A 23,280-nucleotide genomic window follows, 5' to 3' on the forward strand; every position below is an offset into this window, starting at 1 on the left:
GGAAGGAAGACATCCCACGCCCTGCCGTGGTCACCATGGGGATGAACTCGAGCACTCGCAGAATCGAATTCCCTCGCCAACACTTCACCAAAATGAAAAAGATCAATATGTTAAGCGGAGAATATAATGTTTAAGTGATAATGACAATATTTAAACGTTAAATTAAATACTTAAGCAGTTAACTAATAACGTAAACGACTAGTACAATATGTTAACCAGATGACTGTGACATATTTAAACACTAATGGCCCCGCATCAACCCGGAACAATTAAAAGAGAAGAAACTTACAACGAGTAAAACTCGCTTTTCATTAGGATTCGACAACGGCACATTTTTCTCGTCTCGACGACAAGATCAACTACAAAGACATTTGAAGACGGAGCTGCACGTGACACATCCGACTGGAAGTCAACATCGCTTTTCTATTGGGCAAACCGCTTTTATATCCATCTCGTGTGATGAACTTAACCCCCGACAAGAGAAACTTCGAGACCCCATCGCCACATATCTCGCCTAACACCAACTCCCAAGAAGTCTCGAGTCGCGAACATTAGCACTCTTCCCTCCCCCGTCGAATCTAGCAATACCACAAAAACTCTCCATAATATATCGACCGAAAACCAAATCGCATAATTCAAAATGAAATGAAGAACAAAAATAAGTCAAGAAGAAGAAGAAGAAGAAGAAGATGTAAACAACAAACAAAGCAAATCGATAGGGCAAAACAAGAAAAAGTGCATATATATATATATCAATCGTCGCGATGAAGACCAAAAAAAGTGCATAGAGGTTAGACTAGACGTGATGTGATTGGGCGGTATTTTTTTCCTCCATCGGAAGGGCAAAAAAAGGAAAAAAATATGCCAATCGTCGCGACGAAGACGTATTGTCATCGCCGACATGAGTATCTCGCTTTAACCGTCAAGTTTTTTTATGTTTAAACAAATACACATAGTGTTTAACATAACGATTACTGGTTTAAATAAAGTCTATATCATGTAAATAATACGTTAAACGTTTAAATATAGTGACTTCACTCGCTTAAAATATATGTTATTGTTTAAATCGAATGCTTTCACCGACATCGCTGAAGATGGGTACCTCCCGGTCACCGATTAAACATCTTTACGTATTTTCTTAAACACCGCTGTCATTGTTTAAAAGAGTAACAATGTATTGTTTAACTTTTTTTCTATTGTTTACAATGACGCTTCTTTTTGTTTCCCACATTGTTTTTTTACTAGGTCTCGCTTAAATTTCGTAAGTTCACATTCAAATAAAACATTCGCTTTACAACATTTACAAAAACATTTACAAAACATTTACAACATTTACAACATTTACAAGGACTTTTGGACACTCACGACTCGACCCGTGATAACGTAAAACAAGTGTCTCAGACATTCGAATCGCTCACAATGGCTGCATAACATGCGCATCAACTTGAACCCCGCACAACATACAACATTAAAAAAAGGTTAAACAAACACATTCATGAAAAACGACTATTAATCAATGTGTCATGGTCGGACTTAAGCAAAGATACCGGTAGTTAAACACGTAATCCACATAGTTGTACACTGACGTAATGTTCTTAAACGGTAACAAAAAGTCTCAAGTGATAAATATCAACCCCGTCTTAAAGGATGTTTCCTGACCTCCCTCCTGTAGAGAATCCTCTTCAATCACGCAATACGTGAAAACTTTCTTTTCTTACCCAAGTCGAAAAGCTCGCATAATTGCTTCCCGTCATCCACCACCGGAGAATCCTCCGCGATTCGTGCAATTATGCGAGCATTTCGGCTTGGGCAAGAAAAGATAATTTAACTTGTTGCGTGATTACGGCTGATTGATTCTCAAGATAAGGAAGGAGGTTCACGAAACATCCTTTCGAGACAGAGTGGTCTGTCCATGGGAAGAGGAGGAAGAGGAGGAGGAGGAGGAGGAGGATGATGATGAGGACGACGACGAGTGGTTGTCCATGGGAAGGGTTCTTCCCCGGTTATTTATGGTGTGAAGTCCACAAGCAGGCTGACTCTTCATATCCGAGAAAAAAATCAAACGCACAGTGGACCGACATCGATCGACTACAACGAACGGGTGTTCGGATATTTATAGTTACGTCGCATAAGAATTAATGCCGCCATTAATCTTATGCACGGGATACCATAACCTCGCCACCGCCACGTACACCGCCAACAATTCGGATCAAACGAAAAAGATCACCGCTTTTACGCGAGACTTTGAGAATTTAAACGTTAATATGAAAAAGTTATACATGTAAAAGATAATGTTAAACGGAGATGACAAGTATTAAACGGATATGACAATTATTAAACATATTAGTAATATATTTAAACGGATAATAACAAATAGTTAAACATTATTTAAAATATACAAACAGATAACAATAAACGAGAAGAACTTTTACAACGAAATGAACTCGCTTTTCAAACGGAGACGACAATGGCACACGCTCGCCTCGACAATAAAAATCGAATACACTCATTTGAAGATGAAGTGCACTCGACCAATCCGATGGAAATCAACTTCATTTTTCTCGTTGGAGAAACCGATTTATATATTTCGGTATGATAAACTTCACCCGACTACCACAAATGAAAGTCGCCATAATAAACTCCTCGCTGAATGGTCAAACCGATAGCAACGAAGAGATTCTCACCAGATACGCAAACCGCAGTAATCAAGTCGAACAACTCAAATGAGGAGAACAATAAGATGTAATGCAACTCCCTATGCATTGTCTATCGAAACCAAGCAGAAGTCCCTCGAAAAGGCTGAACACGATGATTTGGCTTTTCTTTTTCCCACCATTTTCAAGGCCAAAAATGGGATTTCACAAATACGGACCCATTCAAAGTGAACGAGTAGGGGTAATAGTGAAGTTAAACACTAACGGAAGGGTTGTCCGGGTGTGTAAAAGTAGGAGGGTTTTTGGGAAGCTTTTGAAAAATTACGATGAGTGAACAGTAATTTTTTTCTTATATATATATATATATATATATGATGGCCCAGGGGGTGCTTGAGCACCCCCGGGCCCCACCACCAAACAAATCCACCAGTAAATGTCACATATTTTGGGTATAATGGCTCCCCCCTCCTAAATCCGCCAGTGAATGTCACATATTTTGGATATAATTACTCAAAATACATAACTCGTTCATAAATTTATAGAATTTTCCTTTTTCATGTTGCAAATTCTTTGTTTTTCTTCTCATCTTCTAATATTATTTTAAAAAAAAAGAAAAAAATTATCATTTAAAATCTAATGTGATAAAATGGCAGTCATTTGGAACTATATATAACTTGAAAATGCTCATTATTTAGTTATGAGCACATATATCATTCATGAAGTTCACTTTTTTGGGTTCACATGATTGAAGTTCATAATCAAATAGATAGTAGATGTGCTTTATGTTTCACTTAGATGAAGCTATGTAATTTGATTTACTTTTATCATTATCCACGATTTAGTTGTTATTAACCATCGTATTGAATACATTTGAAGCACTACTAGCATAGCTTATTAATTTTGTAATAAATTACTTATTATCAAATTAGGTTTTTTTAAAATAAAAAAGTTAGTTTTTTTACATTGTTTTTATTAAATATTTTTAAGAGTATAATTTTTTAAATCTAAGAATACCAAGTGAGTCAAAACTATAATCTTCTTAATAGAATAACTTTTAAAGTTATAGGCTTCGCTGGCCCTTGTTAGAAGGGGAAATAGATGGGGGAAATGGAGGGGTAACAAATAACTTTATTAATAGCACACTAATTGGTTGATGACCACAACCTCACACTAAATGCACCAGTCTTCCACCACTTGACACATTTTGCCATACTAGTACTTTATACAAAGCTGTAAACTATATAAAATGGGTCCTACTAGGTTTCTAATTAATTAAGTCTACTCAAATTCAAAGTAAATAGCTACTCTCAAATTAATCAGTAAAAAAAGTAGATAAACATGAGGTTGATTTAGGGTAAATTTTTTGAAAGGTATTCAAACTAAACCATTTTTTTGATTTGGGGTCCAAACTTCAATTTAAATCAAAATGGTACCTCACCTTCTATTTCATTTCACCGGTTGGTTACCGAAACATTCCGACTAATTTATGATGATGTGGCTCGGGAAAACCTGCGTCAGCATCTGATCTACACTCTGGCACACCCAGTTGCCATGGCCATGTCATCAAAGTCCGCCATGTCAGATGCCACACTGGACTTTCAGTCTCTTAGCCAGTCATCGTCAACGCCTTCATGCCTCTGATAGAGATAGAGAGAAAGAGAAAGAGGTAGCAACGATCAGTTAGAAGGCCACAGGATCAAGTTTGGCTTTCTCTACTCCAATGAGGAAGAGATGGACGGACTGCCAGCGAAGAAGCATGATGGTTGATACCACGGTCACCGACGAGCTTGCCCTAGTAATGATTATATTACAATTGGACAATTGAAATTCCATGGTTTGGTTTAAGACATCATCCCTAGTTTGGCTTGAAACATCAATTCACTAGTGTTTGTGTGATCGGAGTGGGTATTTTCTTAATCAAACATTATCCCTGGTTTGCCTCTGTGGTTGTATTTTAATGGTCAGTTTAATTTTTTTGTCAACTAAATAATGCTTAAGTTTCACTTTAAGCTGAATTGAAAACACCAAAAATGGTTAACCTGCAGATCCAATGCAAAAGAATCCACAGAATTAAAAAAAAAATGATTCAATTAATAAATCTGCAGTAACAATGATACGGCAGTTTATAACAGTGAAATGTTTTAAATACAGAACATGTAAAAAAGATGTTTGAAACAATGAAACTGCTATTTATAGCAATGAAATGTTTAAGATACAGAACATGTAGAAAGAAAAATGTTTGAGTTGCGGAAACAATGTAAAGATACTTGCATAAAAAAAAATGATTCCATCTGGGGAAAATATGCAAAACCAACAAAACTGCAATTTATTACAATGAATAACTTTGAAACACTTAAGATGAAATCAATCACCTGTAAAAACCTTTCAACCAACACGCTTATAGATTCTCAATAAACTGCACATTGATATTCACTAAATGTATTCAATTCCACATAATTGTTTGTATTAAAATGCATGTTTACAAAACCCTGCAGATTAAATACATTCTGCAGATTTAATATACCATTAGTCATACAAAATTGCACCTGGAGAGGGCTACAAAGTCACCCAACCAAAAAACCAAAAAAGAGAAACATAAAATCCCTGAAGCTAATATTAAAATGCTCTTCCTTCAAGAAACCTTCTTCTGTGGGTTAGTTGAGGCAGCAAATGATCTAACTCTTGGGGTAGCCATATTTTTTTTTCTTTTCAGCCCCTATTGCTTTAGTTCTTTTTGGCTCATCATTCTATTTTACCTGGGACCTTAGCACATAACCACCTGCAGCAAAAGTTGTCTCTATTTCCCTCATCCCTGCCTTTGATTTCTTGGCCCCTCTTTTACTTATGTCTTTATTTCTCAGAGATTGTGCTCTCCTAATTGTGTCACCATCTTTCCTAGCTACCTGTAATGTTAGGGTTAAAAGAAATACACAACTTAAAGATTTCAAGTCCTACAAGAAAAGTTTTGTAACATAAATCACCTATGGGTCATAATCCTCTAGTCATCAATAGTTGATTCTTCTTCAATTCTCTTTGACTTTATGGACCCCCTTATATTCAATTTTGATCTTCTCAATTGGGTTTCCCCAGGAGGGTTGGACACTTGTGATGTTTGGACAGGTGTTGTAACCACCTGCCATGTTTTTATAAAATATAATGAAATCCAATGAACATTAAAAAAGTTTATTGCAAGTTTGTTACTAAAAATAAACAAATAGACTGACTTGTGATATAGGGCATTGTGAAAGTTGGATGGCATCTACCATGGCAAACCAACAAGTAAACTAAATCAAAGCCACAAATGCACAAAAAAAAATAAAAAAATAAAAAAACTTACAAAAGCTACATATAAAAAAATTTTAACTTACAAAAGCTACATTCAGTTCTGACAATTAAATTCATTCAAACCACATGTGCAAAGTATAATAAACACATTGGTAACTTTAAACAAACAAATTACAAATCAACTATCACATGCATAAATAATTTAAACCAAGAGACGCACATGTAAAATATTAAAGTAATTTCATCCAAATCACCAAATAAAGGTCAATTAACATTGGTAGAGAAACTAACCCACACAACAAGCACAGCTAATAGCAAACATACTCAAAGTAACTCAATTAAACTACAAATCCAAATAAATTCAGTTGTGAGAATTAAATAATTCCCTCAAGCAACATATGCAAATAAATAATTTCAAACCATCAAATGACAGATCATTTTAAACCAAAGTTACAACCATAAATAGACATATAGATCAGCTTCAAGCAACATATGCAACTATCATAATGGGCATACAGAATTACAGATCAGCTGTCACAAGCATACAGAATTATAGATCATCTTCAAACAGACATACAAAATTAAATATTTCCTTCAAGCAACATATGCAACTGTCACAAGCATAAACAATTTCAACCAAAATTACCAAACCAAAATAGACAAACATGAACAATTGTATCAATTAACCAAACTAGCAAAAGAAACAAATTAAATCACATGATAATTTCATTCATCTTCACATGTGAAATCATAACTGGAAATAATTGCATCCATTAAATCAATTACCCAACCTTCATGCTCATATTCAAAACATGTAGAACAACTTAGGTATTCATCACAGTACAACTTGGGTTTAATTAAACTTGCTCTCATCGGATTGAAGAACAGAGAACGAACAGATGAAGAGCCTGAAGAAGACCCGTCTTTTCCTCCCTCTTTCTCTTGGTTCAAGGACGAAGAACCTGGAGAAGCCCAACCTTCTCCTCCTTCAATCTCTCTGTTCGGGAATGAAAAATCTTAAGAAAAGCCACCTTTACTTTTACCATCCCTCTATGGCCTTATTTGGATTGGCTTATAAAAAAAAGTGTTTTTTTTAGTTTAGTAGAAGTCTTCTAAAAAAAGTGTTTCTCAGAGTAAGTTAAGTATTTTTCAGATTGATATTTTACGTATGGATTCAGAACATGTAAAAAGCTTTTTCATAGTTCTAGCCACGACTAATTAAAAAAACTTTTTCTGGCTATGTACCAGCTTTTTCGTAAAGTTTCAATACAAACTAACAGTCTTTCAAAACCCGTTTTGAAGCTTAACTTATAAAAAAACACTTCTGGGTTTTCCAAAAGCCAATCCAAACAAAGCCTATCTCTCAGTCCTGTGAAGAAGAAAGGGCTTTTACAACACATGTTCCCATTCTTTACACGTGTATCTTCATCCAACGTGGCATCTGACGTGGAGAACTTCAATGACATGGCCATGCCAACTAGGTGTGCCAGAGTGTAGATCAGATGCTGACACAGGTTTTTTCGGCGCCACATCATCATAAATTAGTCGGAATGTTTCTGGTAACCAACCGGTGAAACAAAATAGAAAGTGAGGTATCATTTTGATTCAAATTGAAGTTTGAACCCCAAATTGAAAAAAGGGTATACCTTTCAAAAAATTTACCCGTTGAATTTAATATGAACTTGAACGTCCATAAGAAAAGTCAGACTTTTTTTAGCTTGCAAATCTTCTTTCCATTGCTTAGCCTCTCACCATAACTCTTATGATTTTTTATATAGTAGATATACCAATGAATGTAATACTTGATACTTAAAACTAGTTAAAGGCTCAAATCGTACTCATGATCGGTCCACAATTCTTTATATATATATATATAGCTAATGTGTCGCATGCTAGGTTTATCAACTAGAAAGATCTTCAAGGGGAAGAAATGCAATGGATTTGAAAGAATTCATAGAAAGGCGATGAGACACGTTGGTAAAGCTCTTTTATAAGAGCAATGCTATTCAGGCTGAATAGTTGGGTTGAAATTTAAGTCGAATGCTAACCCCGGTTCTAGAGTTAATAATCTTAGCTCTGGGGTTAGCACTCAGCCCTAATTTCACCTAAATAGCATTTTTTTTTTCTTTTTTAATTGTCTTACAACTAAATAATTCAAAGCTTACACTATGATATAAAATGATGCTCATGGTAATACATTAAAAAATATGTATATGTCAAGTGAATTCTCATCCACTCAATAATGAAGCCAAATCTTGATTTATTTTGATCTAAAAGTCCTGATTTTTCTACTATAGTATGTAGGAATGGTATTTGTTGGGTTCCAAAGAAGATGAAGGGTGTGCTCTTGTATGTAGGAATGGTATTTGTTGGGATAGAGCTCTAGTTTACTTGTTCTTATCTTGTTAGAGTTAGATCCTTATTGTTGGCGGTGAAAGACAGTGTGAGTGTTATTTTTAAATATTGAAAATATTTTTAAATATGGCATCTTTTCAGATTATATGGTAGTTATAGATGTTCGTAAACAATTCTTCATATAATTAAAAAAGATGTTAGGGAAGTTAGATGGCATCTCTTGGTGTAATAAAAGGAGTTATAGTAGTTATAAAACATTTTTTCATGTTTTAAGAAATTATAACCTCCAATATATAACCAGAGATGGTCAAGTAATAGGTACAATATATAAGTTTCATTTAGTCAATATCGATTGGATCTCTAGAAAGAAATATAGAGTCATAGACGGCAACTTGCGTAGGTAAAAACGGATCTCCAAATAAAATACCTATATAAAAAATGAGAATCGGTCACAAATGCTTAATTTAAAAGAAAAAAAATAATACTATAATAGTGCAATAGATATTTTCCGATCTAGAAGAGCACAAGAAGAACAATAGTATAAAATAAATTGCCATAAATGAGAACTTTTGGTCAAGAATGCATTTACAGCAAAAGAATAGTTTCAGAAATCCTGATTTCCACGCCAATCAAGGCTATGTTTATGTGCCATGAATGTCTATGTATACTAATTATTAACAAGCTTCATCTCATGGAGATTTTTACATTCATTCAGATATGGCACCATTGCTTCACTCTGATGTCAAAGTAGGAAGGATACAAGAGCATGAAAAATTGTTCTAGTATTCCAACTGTTTCTAATTCTTTCCATGACTGCATGCTGGATGTCACTTGATGTATAGCTGTTCAATGTTCTCTGTTGACACAAAAACAAAGACAAAAGATTGAAATTTATACTGATACTGATCTTATTTCAGAGTAAAATTCAAGGTGTGCTTGGTTGACTATATTTGATCACTCAGATTTACAAATATACTAATTGAAACGAAACAAAATCCGGTGTTTGTTTACTTGTAGTTCATTATATCTTTGATATCTTGATCTCAAGTCACACTAAGAATGAACATAAGTCAAAATCTTCAATTCATTCTTCATCACAGCTTCCTAATTGAACTCAAAAATATCTAAACATGGATTCACAAATCTTCTCAATCAAACGAAGAACTATCATAATACGGATTTTCAAATCCATGTAACACTGATAAGGTGGGATTTGGAAATATAAATCTCAAAGATTTTTAAATGTAGGATTCCGATTTACTCAATTTAGACACAACTTATAATCAAAACATGGGTCATGGAAATCCATTGCAATCAAACACTTGATTTGGCTTGAGTTCCATATTCGAAAAATCCTAGGCCTTGGGAACATGTTCTTAATTCTTACCTGCATTGCATCCTTGAGAGCACCCCAGCATTCAACTCTGTTGTACTTGATTGATTTGGAGTGGAAATACACCCATACCTTTGCTTCCATTAGCTCTGGATGCTCATCAAAGAGGACAGAGTCTCCATGAACAACAGCTTTGAGAACCTACTCAAATGCATATATACGTAAAACTCTAGATTTCACATATGTATATTACCAAAAAAGAAACTTTACAGAGTATGCATAATTTCAAATGACAAAGATAACTCTTCGCAAAAATATTTGTTTCGATAGCTCACCAATGGCAGTTCCTTAGAGAAAATGTAGTATCTGAACTCAGTGGCAAGTTCTTGCAAGAGGTTCGCACCACTGACATAACAATGGACATACAAAGACACTTCTCCATCAACCTTCTTCCACTCAGCCAATACATCATCCCTTTCTAATCTTGTTTTAAACTCTCTCAACTGAAATCACATAAATTTTTTTGAGATTTTAACATGCAAACATTTCTGTTGATGTTTATATGAGTTTTGAAGGTTTAATAACCTGGTAAATATTGAGGTCTTTTGAGACTGCTAATGTTAAATTGGCAGTGAAATCACAGTGAGTGAGAGTGTAAGCTCTAGGAATGCTGCAGAATGGTTGGTTTTCCATCTCTTCTCCCATAAACACAACCTTCAACTTTGATGCTTCAAATCTTGTGGGAGGACTCAATAGTGTGGCAGCCTGTGCATAAAAATTAAAAGAAAATGCATTCATAAATTTTCTAAGACTTTCTATTCGAACATAAATTTTTTGAAGGCATTCCATGAAAACCTTCGGCAAGCAATGTTAATAAAAAATGTAGGATAAACTGAGCATCAATGGATGTTCTTTGATCTTATTTTACCACAAAACAGCAGTTAGTTCATCCATGCAAGATCCAAGCAGTAACTGAAAACCACTAACTAAAACACAAATTGATAATTTTTCTATGACTTTCTATTCAGACATGTATGGTAAATAGTTACAAAACCAAACAGCATTGTTTCATCCATGCAAGAAACAAGCAGGAACTAATAACCTACAGCTAACAATGCTTGCAAACTAATCATAGAAGTTAAATTAAATATCAATTGATGTTTTATGCACTTATTTGGACTGTAAATTAGTACCAAAACTAGCAGCATTGTTAATCCAAGCAAATAAAAATCACATGGAAGAGGATAGAAGAAGACCTTGAGGACCAGAGAGCCATGGTTAAGGGAGTAGTCTCTCCTGTCACAAGAGCAAACAACAAAGGGTTTGGAGGGCACAACCCTAGACATGGAAAAGCTAGTGATGAAGGCATTCCTGGCTGATAAAGAAGTCATCAGAAAAGAGAAGAGAAGCAAAATGTTGCTAATATTCTCCTCCATACTGCATGTCCATGTCTCTCTCCATCAATTTCATTGGTTGCTTGCAAATGCCCAAACCAAGGAATGATGTGGGACACTGGAATTTTTCTGCATTTGCTTTGTGTTGTGGACTGGGTTTGAGGAAGTGCATGTAGCACATTTGCTCACCACACAAGATGAAAAAGTGTTGATGCACTGTGTGTGAGAGTAGTGACACTTGGTGGCATTTCATTGGCTGGTCTCTGAAATGCAGTGGATAATGTGATAGATTGGTGTGTTCTTTGTTGGGTGGTTTTATCAGTTCATATTGTTCAATTTTTACAGTAACTTACTTCTTAGTCTCTATCAAAATTCTTTTAAAATAAACAGTCATTGCAACTTTTCTTTTTCACTTTTTACTTTTAAGTCCCTCTTTTTCTTTAAAAAAAATAATCACTGATTTAAAGTTCAGGGAGTTTTTATGAATTTTAAAAAGTTAAATGGATTTTGCAAGGTAAATTTTTTATAGGGCATCAAACTATGGCATTTTTCATTTTGGGGTCCAACTTTCAATTTGAATCAAATTGATTACTTAACTTCAATTTTGTTTAACTAGAGGACTATCTGATAGATTCAACCTATTATCTAATAGATTCAACTTATTTTTACGATCGAACGCTCGAACTTCTATTGCAGAGTGAGATAATCGTCATCGAATGCTAGAACACGTTTCAAAATGGACTAAAAATTCAGTTGAACAAGCAACATGTTATATAGAGAGTGACCACTTGATAGAATTGTCACTTGAGAATTTCAAATATATACACAATCAAAAATAGACTAAAATTTCTCAAGTGACCACTTGATGGAACAAAATTCAGTTGAGTAACTATTTTGCTTCAAATTGAAGTTTAGACCCCAAAATTATATCATAATTTGATGTCCTGTCCAAAAATTTACCCGAATTTTGCATGATGATGGAACTTTCTCTCTTTTGTTTACCTATTTCTTTTCATATTAAACATAAATGCTTCAAATATGACGCAAATTCAACCAGAAATAAATCAAGATCTAACAACTGAAATTGCATACCTATAAGTAAATACACAGTTTTCAGATGGATTTCGGTTCCTTTTTTCATTTTATTTGGACATAGAACATGAATAAATCTCAAATGTTCATCCATCATAACATACTGTTTGCACAAAAATTTCATACTTTTACAACATAATCTAACTCTCACATCTGTTGACAATGAAAAACCCATATGAATAAATGAATATGCTTCAACAGATGATGCATGAATTGAATGAAGCCCACAAGCACAAATAATTAGAGTGGAAAAAAAAAACACATCGAGTACGGCATTTGCTCTCCCGAAACAGCTCATATCGATGTTATGATTTCATTTGAATCAACCGTGGATCAGCTAAAGATAAATCGGATGCGGCATCCCTCGATACACAAACCCACTGGCGAGGAGTTTCAATGTCATCACCAACAGTTGTTGGCATATGCCAACTACCTTGTTCAGACTCCTATATACAAACAGAAGGTGGTAAAGAACACATCAGAAGAATAATTCTTGGCACCATAGTTTTCATGATGACAATCCAATGACAAGTATCTATCTGGTTACTTAAAAACTTTAAGAAGAATCAATTGCTCAAGCTTCAACGATATGCAGCAAGTGATCATCTATTCTTCCCTCATTTCTTGGCAATGCCAACACTCAAAGCACAAGACATAATAGTGGTTTATCTAAAATTGTTCAATACTGAAAGATTAATGAAGCAGCAGCATGCATCCCAAACTCCTCATTCAAGGTGACTATTTTATTTAGTAAATAAAGTAGTGACTATAACAATGATAATGTAAGGTTTGGTTGTTCACCTGTATTACAATTGAATATGGAGGTGGCATGTGGAAAGAAAGGCCACGTCTAGAAAATGAGAGTCGCACCTGTCAATTGAGAGAAACAACAAAAATTTTAAGTACAATGCCTTATATGCGCAAGTGACAATATGCATGGCATTAGACAAACTAGTGTAGATAAATGAAATTTGGCAAGAGTGGGAATGGTATTAAATGTATTTATGTATGAGCAGAGCCAACGGATCGTACATAGTTTAGTTTTTGTTTAAAGTGGCATTGCAAATGCAGGCTATTGCTATTATCAATGAGTCAGCCAATTGATTGCTTCACATATAATTAAGCCTCAGTCTGAAGCTTGGATAGAAATGATGGTCATTCTCTATTCAAAGAATCTAGGACCAAATAGGGGAAAAAGGTTTTGCTAGTAGGACATTCAATATTTCACTTACAAAGGCTGGTCTTTAAAGAATTATACAAGACATGCAACTGCTAAATCATCTTCAGTTATTGGCCGATTTGGTTCTGTTTTAGGAAAAATAAATCTAATGTTATTTCCTCAACATGTACAAGAATCACAGAGGTAATACCAAAACATACACACTATTCAGTAGAAAGCATTAGTTATATTCATGAAGGTGTGAACAATTCAAATCACATTTGACAGAAGAACTTTTTCAATGGACGTGATAAATTACTCAAATCCATAATAATCCACAATGTAGGCAAAATTCAGATGCCGGATTTACTGGCTTTGCAAGGTTAAAATTGGTTTTGCTTAAACACAAATTAATAATAAGAGTTGAGCAGACATAAATTAAGCAAGAGATCTATGAATATGCTTACGGAAACAAAAAGTATGAATAGGAAAAAAGAACCTGATGTTTTTCTTTCCATCTTGGAAAGAAGCTGGTCCCAAGAAGTTCAAACAAGTGATCCCTCATCTCATCATTTGTAACAAGCAGAGATTTACATTTGACAGCCGCATATAACCAGTACCTGTTTAATGAGAAAATCAAATCATAAAACAAAAGCTTCCAATGTAAAAATGTCGAGTCATAGAATGAAGCTGAGCCCCAAAAAGTCAGAAGCGATACAAAGTACTGGTCAAAACTTTGATACAAAATGTAGTCCAACACTATTATTTGACTTGGTTTAGGCTTTGCAGTTGCCTGAGATCTAAACTTATGTGACTTTATCAGTAAGTTTATAAGTTTATGTGTTCCAGTTTAGAAAGTCACATCTTATTTGTGTTCAAATTTTCCTTGGAAATCTGCAATCTACATAAAAAGTAAGATGGATTCTTTCCAGGAGAACAGTCAAGTTACTGAATGAATACAATTTTTTCTTTAGCTTTTTGCTACTTTTAGGGTGTGATTCCCTCTCCTTATTGTTGAAGCCTAGATCCTCTTGTCTAGAAACAACAGGTGTGATTGCAAGGTCATCCAGTGTCAATCTTTCTCTTCTCTATTCTTCCAAAAAGAGAAAAAAAAAATGCCATCCCCATGTAATAACCATAATAAGTAATTACTATTTTCACAACTTTACAAGCGAACATATAATGATAAAGAACAAAGATTTAAGAGTAAGAAATATGGATAAAAAGGTTAAAATAATTCTGACAGTGATGTACAAAAGAGAACTTTGCACACATTGGGAAATTTCAGTTAAGATATACATATAGTAACTAACAATGCCTGAAAGCTCAATCCAAATGATCACCTTTAAATAGCTTATTTATTAAAAGCACATAAAATACAATTGCAAATTAAGCAAACTACAAGTAACTATATACTCCTGTGGAGAAGAAATATAAGAATTCTGCCAATTTAGAAAAAAATATTTAAACTGCAGAAGGCAGAGGAAATACTCTAATTAGATGGCCCAACCAAGAAAAATCAATAGAGAGACAAGACAAAGCCTACTGGCTGAATACTGGTCTCATTCTTTAACAATAATTGTCATTATTTCCCAATTCCAACCACATTTAATAATTCCATCATCAAAGACACTTTGCAGTGCTGTGTTTCACTTGGCATAACTGATAGACCACAAAAAAGGTTTCAGCACAAAATGAACCTACCACATATGATCACATACACATTGTATGATATTAACATGAAATCTAAACAAGAACGGTTCTACAATATAAACTACAACATGTGATGGAGACCGTGGAGTAAACATGGTATGATATTGCCATTTAACCAAATTACACCTAACCATAGTTTCCTTAGCAATTAAATAATTTGTTAAATAAATGAGGCATCTGACATTTACAGGTTCAGCGAGATGATGCATTTGTAAGTTAGGGGCAGATCAACAATAATCACTCAAGGTCACCAGGAAATGCTACCCATACCCCTTTTGTTCCAGAAAGGCATCAATTTTCCTCATTTACGGCATGGTTTTCAGGGTTGCACGTCACAGATTTGACAAACAAAATGTGGCAGAAGGTCAAACTGTTACATAAATTAGAACTTACCAGTCATCATTTGATCCATGAGGGGTAACATACAAGACACCAGCTTTTCGCCAAGAATCTATAAGTGCCTTATTATTTGGAGAATTCGCTGGGCCACCTTTGACACGTCTATTGTGCAAAATAACAAGTGGCAACTTTTTCAAAGGACTACTTTCTCGCATCCCATTTACAACAGACTTCAACTGCCAAAAGAAAAAAAAAGTAATAATTCAACATTTTGAGATTACTCAAAATTAATAACAAATAAATAAAGCAATGATTCTTAAATAACATCCAACATGAACATATTTACCTGATGAAAATTAAAATCACGCTGATTGCAAAGGCCTACATTGGCAGCATCAATGACAGCGTCAAATGGCCCCCAGCGGTCAAGCCACTCCTACAGTCAGCATAATCAAATTAAAGCAATTGTTCAAGACATAAGTAAGAAAATTCTAAATAATAAAATACTATTTGAATCCCTAAATGGTGCAATTCTCAAATCACTCTCGCAAGAGGGCATCAACCAGTGTCCACTTCCATCCTATACATATACATAAACTGTGGAAATGCACATAATGCAAAAACAAATACCACAAAGCTTATCAGTCCCTACTTTGGAAGTTTGACGACAAACTTCCCTACGCTACTCAGAGCAGCATCAAACCAAGGATAGACTTTGTTCCCATTATGTTAGTTTCTTTTCGTGCAAATGCATCCAAAGGCATAGAGAAGACAACACTAATTCAAGAAACAAAGAATACATCAATATAAAGTAATAAACTTTTAAACCACAATCCACAATGCAAGAAGCACAACCAAGACATGCAAATAAAGCAATGGAGATGGACCTCAAAGCGAGAGAAATCATCCTTGGCCTCCCTCTGGCAAGCCAAAGCCGACAATGACCTTGCAAAATCTTCAGTCTCATTTGGATCAATGTCAATACAAACCAATCTTTCCCCACATTTCTGGCACACTCCATTCCCATCCATCTCACTCCTCCCAACACACCACCTCCCATTTCCAAGCCACCCCTGCCCATGCCAACCCCCTCCTCCTTTAATCACCCCTTCCTTCACCTTCTTTTCATCCCAATCCTCTACTCCAACCTCCGCAGCTACATCCGACTCAAACCATCGCTCCAAAATCTCCGCAGTCGATTCAGACACGCGTCGCACCAAAACCCGCATCCGGTGGAGAATCCGGTAAACCTCATCAGCATTCCCGGACTCAGAGAATAGTTTGAACAATGCAGCAAGCTCAGCCTCCTCAGGGACGACGCCAGAGGCGTCCATATGAGCTTCAACCTCACGAGCACCATCAAGGTCGCGGTTTTCACAGAAGCCAAAGAGAGCAGGGCCATAGGACCGAAGCTTAGGAGGGATACCAGAACTATACATCTGGAGGACATACTGGAAGGCGAGACGGGGGTTCTTGTCAGCGGCGGCAAGGCGAGCGAGAGCAGTGAAAGTGGCCTCGTTGGGGACGACGGAAGGGTCAGCAGACATGCGGGAGAAGATCTGGAAGCCACGCTGGAGGCCAAGAGGGTGGGGGAAGGAGGAGCAGAGGTAAAGGAGGGAGTTGTAGAGGTGAAGGTTGAGGGAGAGGGAGGAGGCGAGGGCGTCGTCGTAGAGGTGGAGAGCCGAAGGAAGGTCGAGGGATTTGGAGCACATGTCGAGGCGGTGGCGGAGGAGGCTCTCTGGTGAGTCCCGGCGAGGTTTTTTGGAGGGTTTTGGGGGTGGAGGAGATGGGAGAGGTGGTAATGGGCGCAAGGTGTTTGTGATTGGGTCGCAGAGAAGCGTGCGGGCGAGTGCGAGGTGTGAGGGTTTTCAGGAGGAGCGCAGAAGCGTGGCGGAAGAGACTGGGCGAGAGAGAGGTAGCCATCTCTCTCTCTCTCTCTCTCTCTCTCTCTCTCTCTGTTATCTATCACTTATGTTACAAGAAAATTTTTTTATTATAAAAAAAATAATAATAATATATATATATATATATATCCCTTTGATTTCACATATTTCTAAAACACAAACATGGTTTTTTGTCGTTATATATAATGTTAAATTTTTTATTGACATAGCCAAAATTATCAATTTATTTAAAAGATTTTATTTATTTATTAATCTCTCCTAAATTTGTGAAAAGTTGAAATTTTAAAAAATAAACCAAAACCATATTAGAAATTATGCTACATGGTGGATTTTTAAATATGTTAACGATTTTTACTACTTACCAAAAAAAAGAGCGAAAGAATCATGTCTCCTTCAAACAGTGACCTATGTCCATATCTCGCGAATCTCTAAAACAACAATTTTTTTTTTTAATTTCCTATGATTATTTATCCGATTAACCCCTGATTTTCAATTGCTTTTACTTAAGGTACAAATTTATATTACTTGCAAAATTATTTTCAAAAAAATTACTATAATCAATTAGAACATACCTTTATTATTTCCGAGATTTGTTTATAAATTATGATAAGTTGGAAAAATAAAATAATTTTTTAAAAATACATGAGAGAAAAAATATATATATATATCTAACATACGGCCTTTGTCAACTCGTACCTTGATAGGCAAATGAAAATTTAAGGCAGAAAGAGGGCTGCAAGAGAAACTTTGCTATCACAGTAGTTGAATATATATTGAGAGATGATTTTACAATCCGCTTAAGAGGAGGTCACAAGAGCTCCTTCCCCTCCAAAGGGTTAGGAAAAAAATGAAAACAATATACCAAAAACAACACACTTGAATACAAGCAACTACCAAAAAGATTTAAAGAATATAATTCCTTGCCAAAAGTTGAAGAACTATATAATGATATTCTATAAATTAGATTCAGATTCACTTGGTCTCCACATTGTCTTTTGAACACACAGCAGCCCTTCATTCTCTTTTGAGTAGGTCAGCCTGATTTCCCAATGCAGAGATTTCACCATGTTTTCTACCTCACTTATTGTCGCTGTGTCATCTCTCACTATCAGCTTCCCCTCTGGTCTCAGTAACCGGTCCACCTCCACGATCACTGCTGATAATTTGCACCTGCATTGGCATGAAAATGTTAATGAATAGAGAAGAGTTTATGATGTGTGAAATGTCCGAGAAATATAGTATTTCATACTTCTTCTTCGTCTTTGAGAAAAGATGATCTGCATGGAGAAGATCATATGTTCTGGGGTACGTGCTGAATGACTCGCACCAATCATGATACACACCAAACAATCCACGCTCATAAATTATTGGAAGTGTGTCCGGTGAATCAATGGAAACGATATTCATAACCCAGACCTTCATGTCCCGCAACGCAGCAGCAAATCTAACGTATCCGACATGAGCAAGAATTTAACAGCATAAACATGTGCTAGTACAGTGGAAAACCAAAATAATAGTTCTGAATGACCTTTTGCATCTTTGGACACAAAATGGTATATAACAGTAGCTAACCTCCAGGGTATTGATTGTTTATATGAATTGTAATTATAGGAATATGCATAAAAGTGAATACTGTGGAAGTAAGATGGGAAGATGAGCAGTAATTCCTTACCCGCCATAAACAGATCTCATGTCCATAACATTTCTTACGGATGACCAATTTATTCCCATTCCATTCAAATATGATTTGCTCACAACCCGTTTCCAATGCTTATAGTCTGCTTGGAAGTCTTCTGGGGCTGGCTTACCATAAACCCCAACCTTAGTACTGTCCAACCAATATGGTGTTTCCTCCAATCTTGATGGCCATTCCTGTGGCCACTGTGACCCCCTGGCAGCAGTATCTACAGGTATTTTGTGCATGCATGCTTGCAAGGGGATGTTCCTATATACATTGAAATTTCCAAACAGGTATCAAGGAGTGCTATGCACACATCAGATCAAAAAAAACAAAGCAAAGCCGATGAATACAAGTAGTAAATAAAGCAAGATTACCATGCTGCATTTGCATCATCCGCATCTCCACAAACAGGAGGATTGTTTTCTGCCCTCTTGTCATAGCATTCATTGTTGGATGGTTTTTTGAAGATTGCTAAGCCCACTTGGTTCAGTGTATCTTTTGTTTTAGAGACCATTTCCCAGCACATGGATTTCATCAATGCAGACATAGCTGGCATCATTTTGCAAAATTAGTCAGAAATAACAAAATACTTTCTTAGGCATGCCATCCTATAGTTGCAGGAAAGGTCAAATTTACTGAAAGCTTCTTTTAGTATTAACAATACTTAATAATGTAAGATAATCTAACCACTCAATGTACACTTTTAAACAGGTAATATATTCCAGCAAATTGTTGTGCTTAGAAATTTTTTTTTAATAGGAGATAATTAAAAATATTGCATAAAAGAGGAAAATTGCTAGTGCAATTGCAAAGAATGGTATTAATAAATTAGGATTCAGCAAAGAAGATTAACTATTAAAAGGATAGCTTTTATGTTGTCCTTGTAAACCACAGAGTCCCCGTCATATCAATGTCAAACTTCTCTTAAATATTTCAGAGGGAATGTCATGTGAACAAACTTTGAAATGTTTCATTCTGCATTAGTATTAAATTTTCTTGGTGTAAATAACTAACAGATATGAGCAAAAATGTTTTACCTTTCCAGATCTCAACATCTTCTGTAAGGTTCTGGTAAACTGGAGTGGCAGACCACACAAAATAACCACCAGGACGGAGAAGACGATTTAACTCCAACAAGAGCTTGCCACCTGCAATTCCCCATTTCAATCATCTCAAGGAAATTCACCGAAAACCAGAACATTAATTTTCAGCACAGCAGCATACCTTCAATGTGCCATGGAACCCTGCATCGGGCACAGTGAACAACATCAAAGACCCTACCGGGGAAGGGAAGCCTCTTGGTGCCCATGACTGCTGATATGGCTGGTATTCCCCTTTCAAGTGCAAATTGCACCTGGGCTTCATGCTCATCTTTAGGGGCAAATGACATAGTAAGCACATCTCTATCAAAGAGATAACCTCCAAAGCTAGCAACCCCACAGCCAACATCCAAAATAACACGGCTTCGCTTTCCCCATGCTATATCTGGCCTGGCCTGAAACAAATAATAAACACATCCATGTCATGCATATCAATATACCTCAGTCAGTCTCTTAATACAGCAACTTTAACAACAACATAAAGGCGGATGCAATTGCAAGCACAACATTAACCCAAAATGTAGATGTTTAAAACAACAATTCACAGCTTTATTGCCTAGCAACACGGTCTGGTATTAATTGGCTGCAAATTGAATTTACAGCAGGTATGCATATAATTGTATTGTTAATGGATAATAAACATGAAATTTCTTTCATCTCAGAACACACCACACAAGTAGATGGACAAATGAAGGAAAGCAATATCAGTGACAAAAATTAGAAAGTGGCCTGCAAAAATCAAGACATAACATGGGGAAAAAACTTAAGATAATCAACATAACATGAACAGATATAATTATGCCTGAAGAACTTAGCAGGATAAAAGTAGATCCATCAAAAAGGTGGCAAGAAAAGCAAACTGTGCAAGTCAAAACCACATGACACAAGCATAATAGTAGAAGTTTGAAAGGTTAATTTTAGTAGTCAACCTCTTGGATAAAATCAACGTAGTGAAGTGCACCATGTTTGAACTGAGTTCCACCACCAGGAAAAGTGAGATACTCTCCAGAAACTTTTACCCAGTTTTGGTGACCCTTTATAACTGCAAGCTTGGTGCGGGGGACATTGGAGTACCATATCTGCAACACATGTGGTATCAAGTTTGATTAGAATAACAACAGCTTCATTGCAGACTAATAGGCATAATAATAATACCTTATCCCTGCTTGTTGGCCACTCAATTGGCTTTTGGTATCCCTCCGGAAGAGGAACAAGGCAGGTTGGTCCTTCTTCAGGGCAATGCCTTTCTCTGTGTTCGTAGTGCTTAGTACTAGGAAGCTTCTTGATAGCCTTCTCATTGTCAAGGCAAGGGATATAATCAGCTCCGGCAGTGATATTACAAAGCTTCCAGCTGAATTGGCCATTAGACAAAGATGATTGCACTTCCTTCTCATTCCTTGACTCAGCAGCTTGTGTGGCCCATGCCCCATTCTGGGTAGTGGTCTCATTAAGAAGCTCCGATTGTGCCCCATCTGGAAAAACCTCATTGGAACCTTGATCCTTTCCCTGGTTTTCAGATTTGCTATCATCAGAGCTCTGTCCTGCCTCAGAGTCCTGTTCTTGCCCACCCTTACCCTGCTGTACTTGATCATTTTCATTCTGCGATTTCTCACCATCGGGCTTCTCATCTTGTTCTGATCTGTTCTCATCATTGGATTGAGATTGTTCATCATTTTTCACCTCATTATTCTTGTTTTGCTCATCACTTGGAGTTTCATCGGAATTTTGATCCATCTTCTTATCTTCATTATCTGACTGGCCACCATCAGTGGTGGCATCCCCACCTTCCACCTTCCCATTTGCATCATTAAATGTACCACTCTTCGACGCATCATCAGAATTCTCATCTTGATTCTTTTCCACCACATTTACATTTGTTGAAGAGTTCGCATCAGCGTCATTATCTTCTCCTCTTTTAGCATCATCAGGCACATCCCCAGAACTATCCTCAAATGGTTTTGAATTAATCTGAGGAATTCGCTCTTTTGACTCAGACATTTGTATCCGGTGAGGACATATCCACAGTACTTACACTTGATGAAGATGTCATCATCCAAACTCCGATCAAACAAAGGGCAACAAAAACAACAATGGCAACCGTCGAGCAATACGATGATGACCTCCTATTATTATCCACCCTAGTATACTTCCCGAGAGCCATTTTAAATGCCTACAAAATAGATAATTACAGTTACTTAGCTCAAAGACCAATTAATCAAAATTTTCAACTCTCCCTACAACATCAAATCTACCGACTACAAGAGATGGATCAATTGAATTCTTATTTAATTATTTCACTTAACCTATAAGAGCACAATTATATACTGTTACATTCAGATCACCGACCAAACTCATCAGATCTACCGCAATATCAGCACAAAGATCAGATATGAAGCTCATAGTGCTACAAACCGACCAAATCGCAAATCGCAAGCATTCATTCATGATCTAAGCCACAAAACTATATACTGTTCGAATTCTGGTGCTTAAACTACATATATACTCAAAAGATCAAAACATCTAAGCCACAAAACTAAGACCACCAAATCGCAAGCATTCATTCATGATCTATAAGAATTCACACAAACAATCAACTGAAGGAGAACAGCATACCCTCAAATAAACAATGCAAAATGCAAAGCCACAACCAAAACACAAGCTAACGCATAGATCTGAAAGTATAAGAAACTTTGAACAAACACTAAACGAATTCAACGATTCAAAGATCCAAGAAACGGAACTAAACCAGCAGATCCATCATTCCAGCAGCTAAAAACGACGCGTAAACATCTCCATGAAGCTTAAATCACTAAGAACTCAGAGTGACACCAGATCTAACCAACCCTACTCAAACTATGACAAAAAAATGGACCAAAAAAACATCAAAAAAAAAATCCCAAAAATTTCAAGAAAAACCAAGCATTGGTGAAGAGATCTACGCATCGGATGCAAAGAAACCAAAATCATACCTCTCGCAAGCTGAAGAACAGTTCCCGAATCCAAGATCCAGAGAAGAGAGCAGTGGTCTCTCTCTCTCTATATATATATATATACATACGAGTGAAGCTTAAGAGAGAGAAAAGGCGGTGAGAGGCGTTGTTATTTTAATAATATAAATTTTGATTTTTTTTAATTCTATAAATAAATAAAATTAAATTATTGAAAAAAAAAAATTTGATTTTCTAAATAGTTTTGATGGCGGGGGGATGGGGAGGGAAAGTGATTGTACGGCAAAAACTGAGATGTTCCTCTTTGACTGTTTTAGTTAAAG

At 36.1% G+C, this 23,280-nt stretch overlaps 3 protein-coding genes and 1 long non-coding RNA gene across 4 annotated transcripts; all 4 read right to left on the reverse strand.

Annotated features, from left to right (window-relative positions):
* Positions 1-5,065: 5,065 nt before the first annotated feature.
* On the reverse strand, positions 5,066-6,949 carry LOC120255815. The gene is made up of 3 exons (XR_005535107.1): positions 6,731-6,949; positions 5,636-5,787; positions 5,066-5,557 (listed from the first exon to the last, which is right to left on the reverse strand). It is a non-coding gene; the product is annotated as an uncharacterized LOC120255815 (long non-coding RNA).
* Positions 6,950-8,830: 1,881 nt separating this feature from the next.
* Positions 8,831-11,178, reverse strand: LOC120255813 (magnesium dechelatase SGRL, chloroplastic-like). Its single transcript, XM_039263584.1, has 5 exons — positions 10,884-11,178; positions 10,213-10,392; positions 9,963-10,130; positions 9,682-9,828; positions 8,831-9,150 (listed from the first exon to the last, which is right to left on the reverse strand). Exons 1-5 carry the CDS (start codon positions 11,061-11,063, stop codon positions 9,037-9,039), a joined length of 789 nt encoding a protein of 262 aa, XP_039119518.1. The 5' UTR covers positions 11,064-11,178; the 3' UTR covers positions 8,831-9,036.
* A 953-nt stretch (positions 11,179-12,131) lies between these two features.
* LOC120255812 (proteinaceous RNase P 1, chloroplastic/mitochondrial) lies at positions 12,132-17,275 on the reverse strand. Its single transcript, XM_039263583.1, has 6 exons — positions 16,212-17,275; positions 15,671-15,760; positions 15,379-15,560; positions 13,772-13,892; positions 12,915-12,983; positions 12,132-12,559 (listed from the first exon to the last, which is right to left on the reverse strand). The coding sequence occupies exons 1-6, from the start codon at positions 17,034-17,036 to the stop codon at positions 12,419-12,421; spliced, it is 1,428 nt and encodes a 475-aa protein (XP_039119517.1). The 5' UTR covers positions 17,037-17,275; the 3' UTR covers positions 12,132-12,418.
* A 689-nt stretch (positions 17,276-17,964) lies between these two features.
* LOC120255811 (probable methyltransferase PMT26) lies at positions 17,965-23,073 on the reverse strand. The gene is given in 10 exon segments (XM_039263582.1): positions 17,965-18,398; positions 18,478-18,672; positions 18,901-19,173; positions 19,284-19,458; positions 19,947-20,057; positions 20,134-20,404; positions 20,939-21,088; positions 21,165-22,004; positions 22,006-22,179; positions 22,979-23,073. Coding segments are annotated over 10 exon segments (2,493 nt in total). The 5' UTR covers positions 23,066-23,073; the 3' UTR covers positions 17,965-18,181.
* Positions 23,074-23,280: the final 207 nt, after the last annotated feature.

This window comes from Dioscorea cayenensis, unplaced genomic scaffold, assembly GCF_009730915.1.
Source record: "Dioscorea cayenensis subsp. rotundata cultivar TDr96_F1 unplaced genomic scaffold, TDr96_F1_v2_PseudoChromosome.rev07_lg8_w22 25.fasta BLBR01001205.1, whole genome shotgun sequence".
Classification (NCBI taxonomy): Eukaryota; Viridiplantae; Streptophyta; class Magnoliopsida; order Dioscoreales; family Dioscoreaceae; genus Dioscorea; species Dioscorea cayenensis.

Excerpts from the sequence above, each read along its gene's own strand:
- LOC120255813 (XM_039263584.1), bottom strand. The coding sequence starts at position 11,063 with ATGGAGGAGAATATTAGCAACATTTTGCTTCTCTTCTCTTTTCTGATG. Across the intron at positions 10,131-10,212 it reads AAGACCTCAATATTTACCAG|TTGAGAGAGTTTAAAACAAG; the intron begins GTTATTAAACCT and ends ATGTGATTTCAG. Across the intron at positions 9,151-9,681 it reads CTCTCAAGGATGCAATGCAG|AGAACATTGAACAGCTATAC; the intron begins GTAAGAATTAAG and ends TTGTGTCAACAG.
- LOC120255812 (XM_039263583.1), bottom strand. The coding sequence starts at position 17,036 with ATGTGCTCCAAATCCCTCGACCTTCCTTCGGCTCTCCACCTCTACGAC. Across the intron at positions 15,761-16,211 it reads ATGATTTCTCTCGCTTTGAG|GAGTGGCTTGACCGCTGGGG; the intron begins GTCCATCTCCAT and ends TGCTGACTGTAG. Across the intron at positions 15,561-15,670 it reads GTGATTTTAATTTTCATCAG|TTGAAGTCTGTTGTAAATGG; the intron begins GTAAATATGTTC and ends TTCTTTTGGCAG.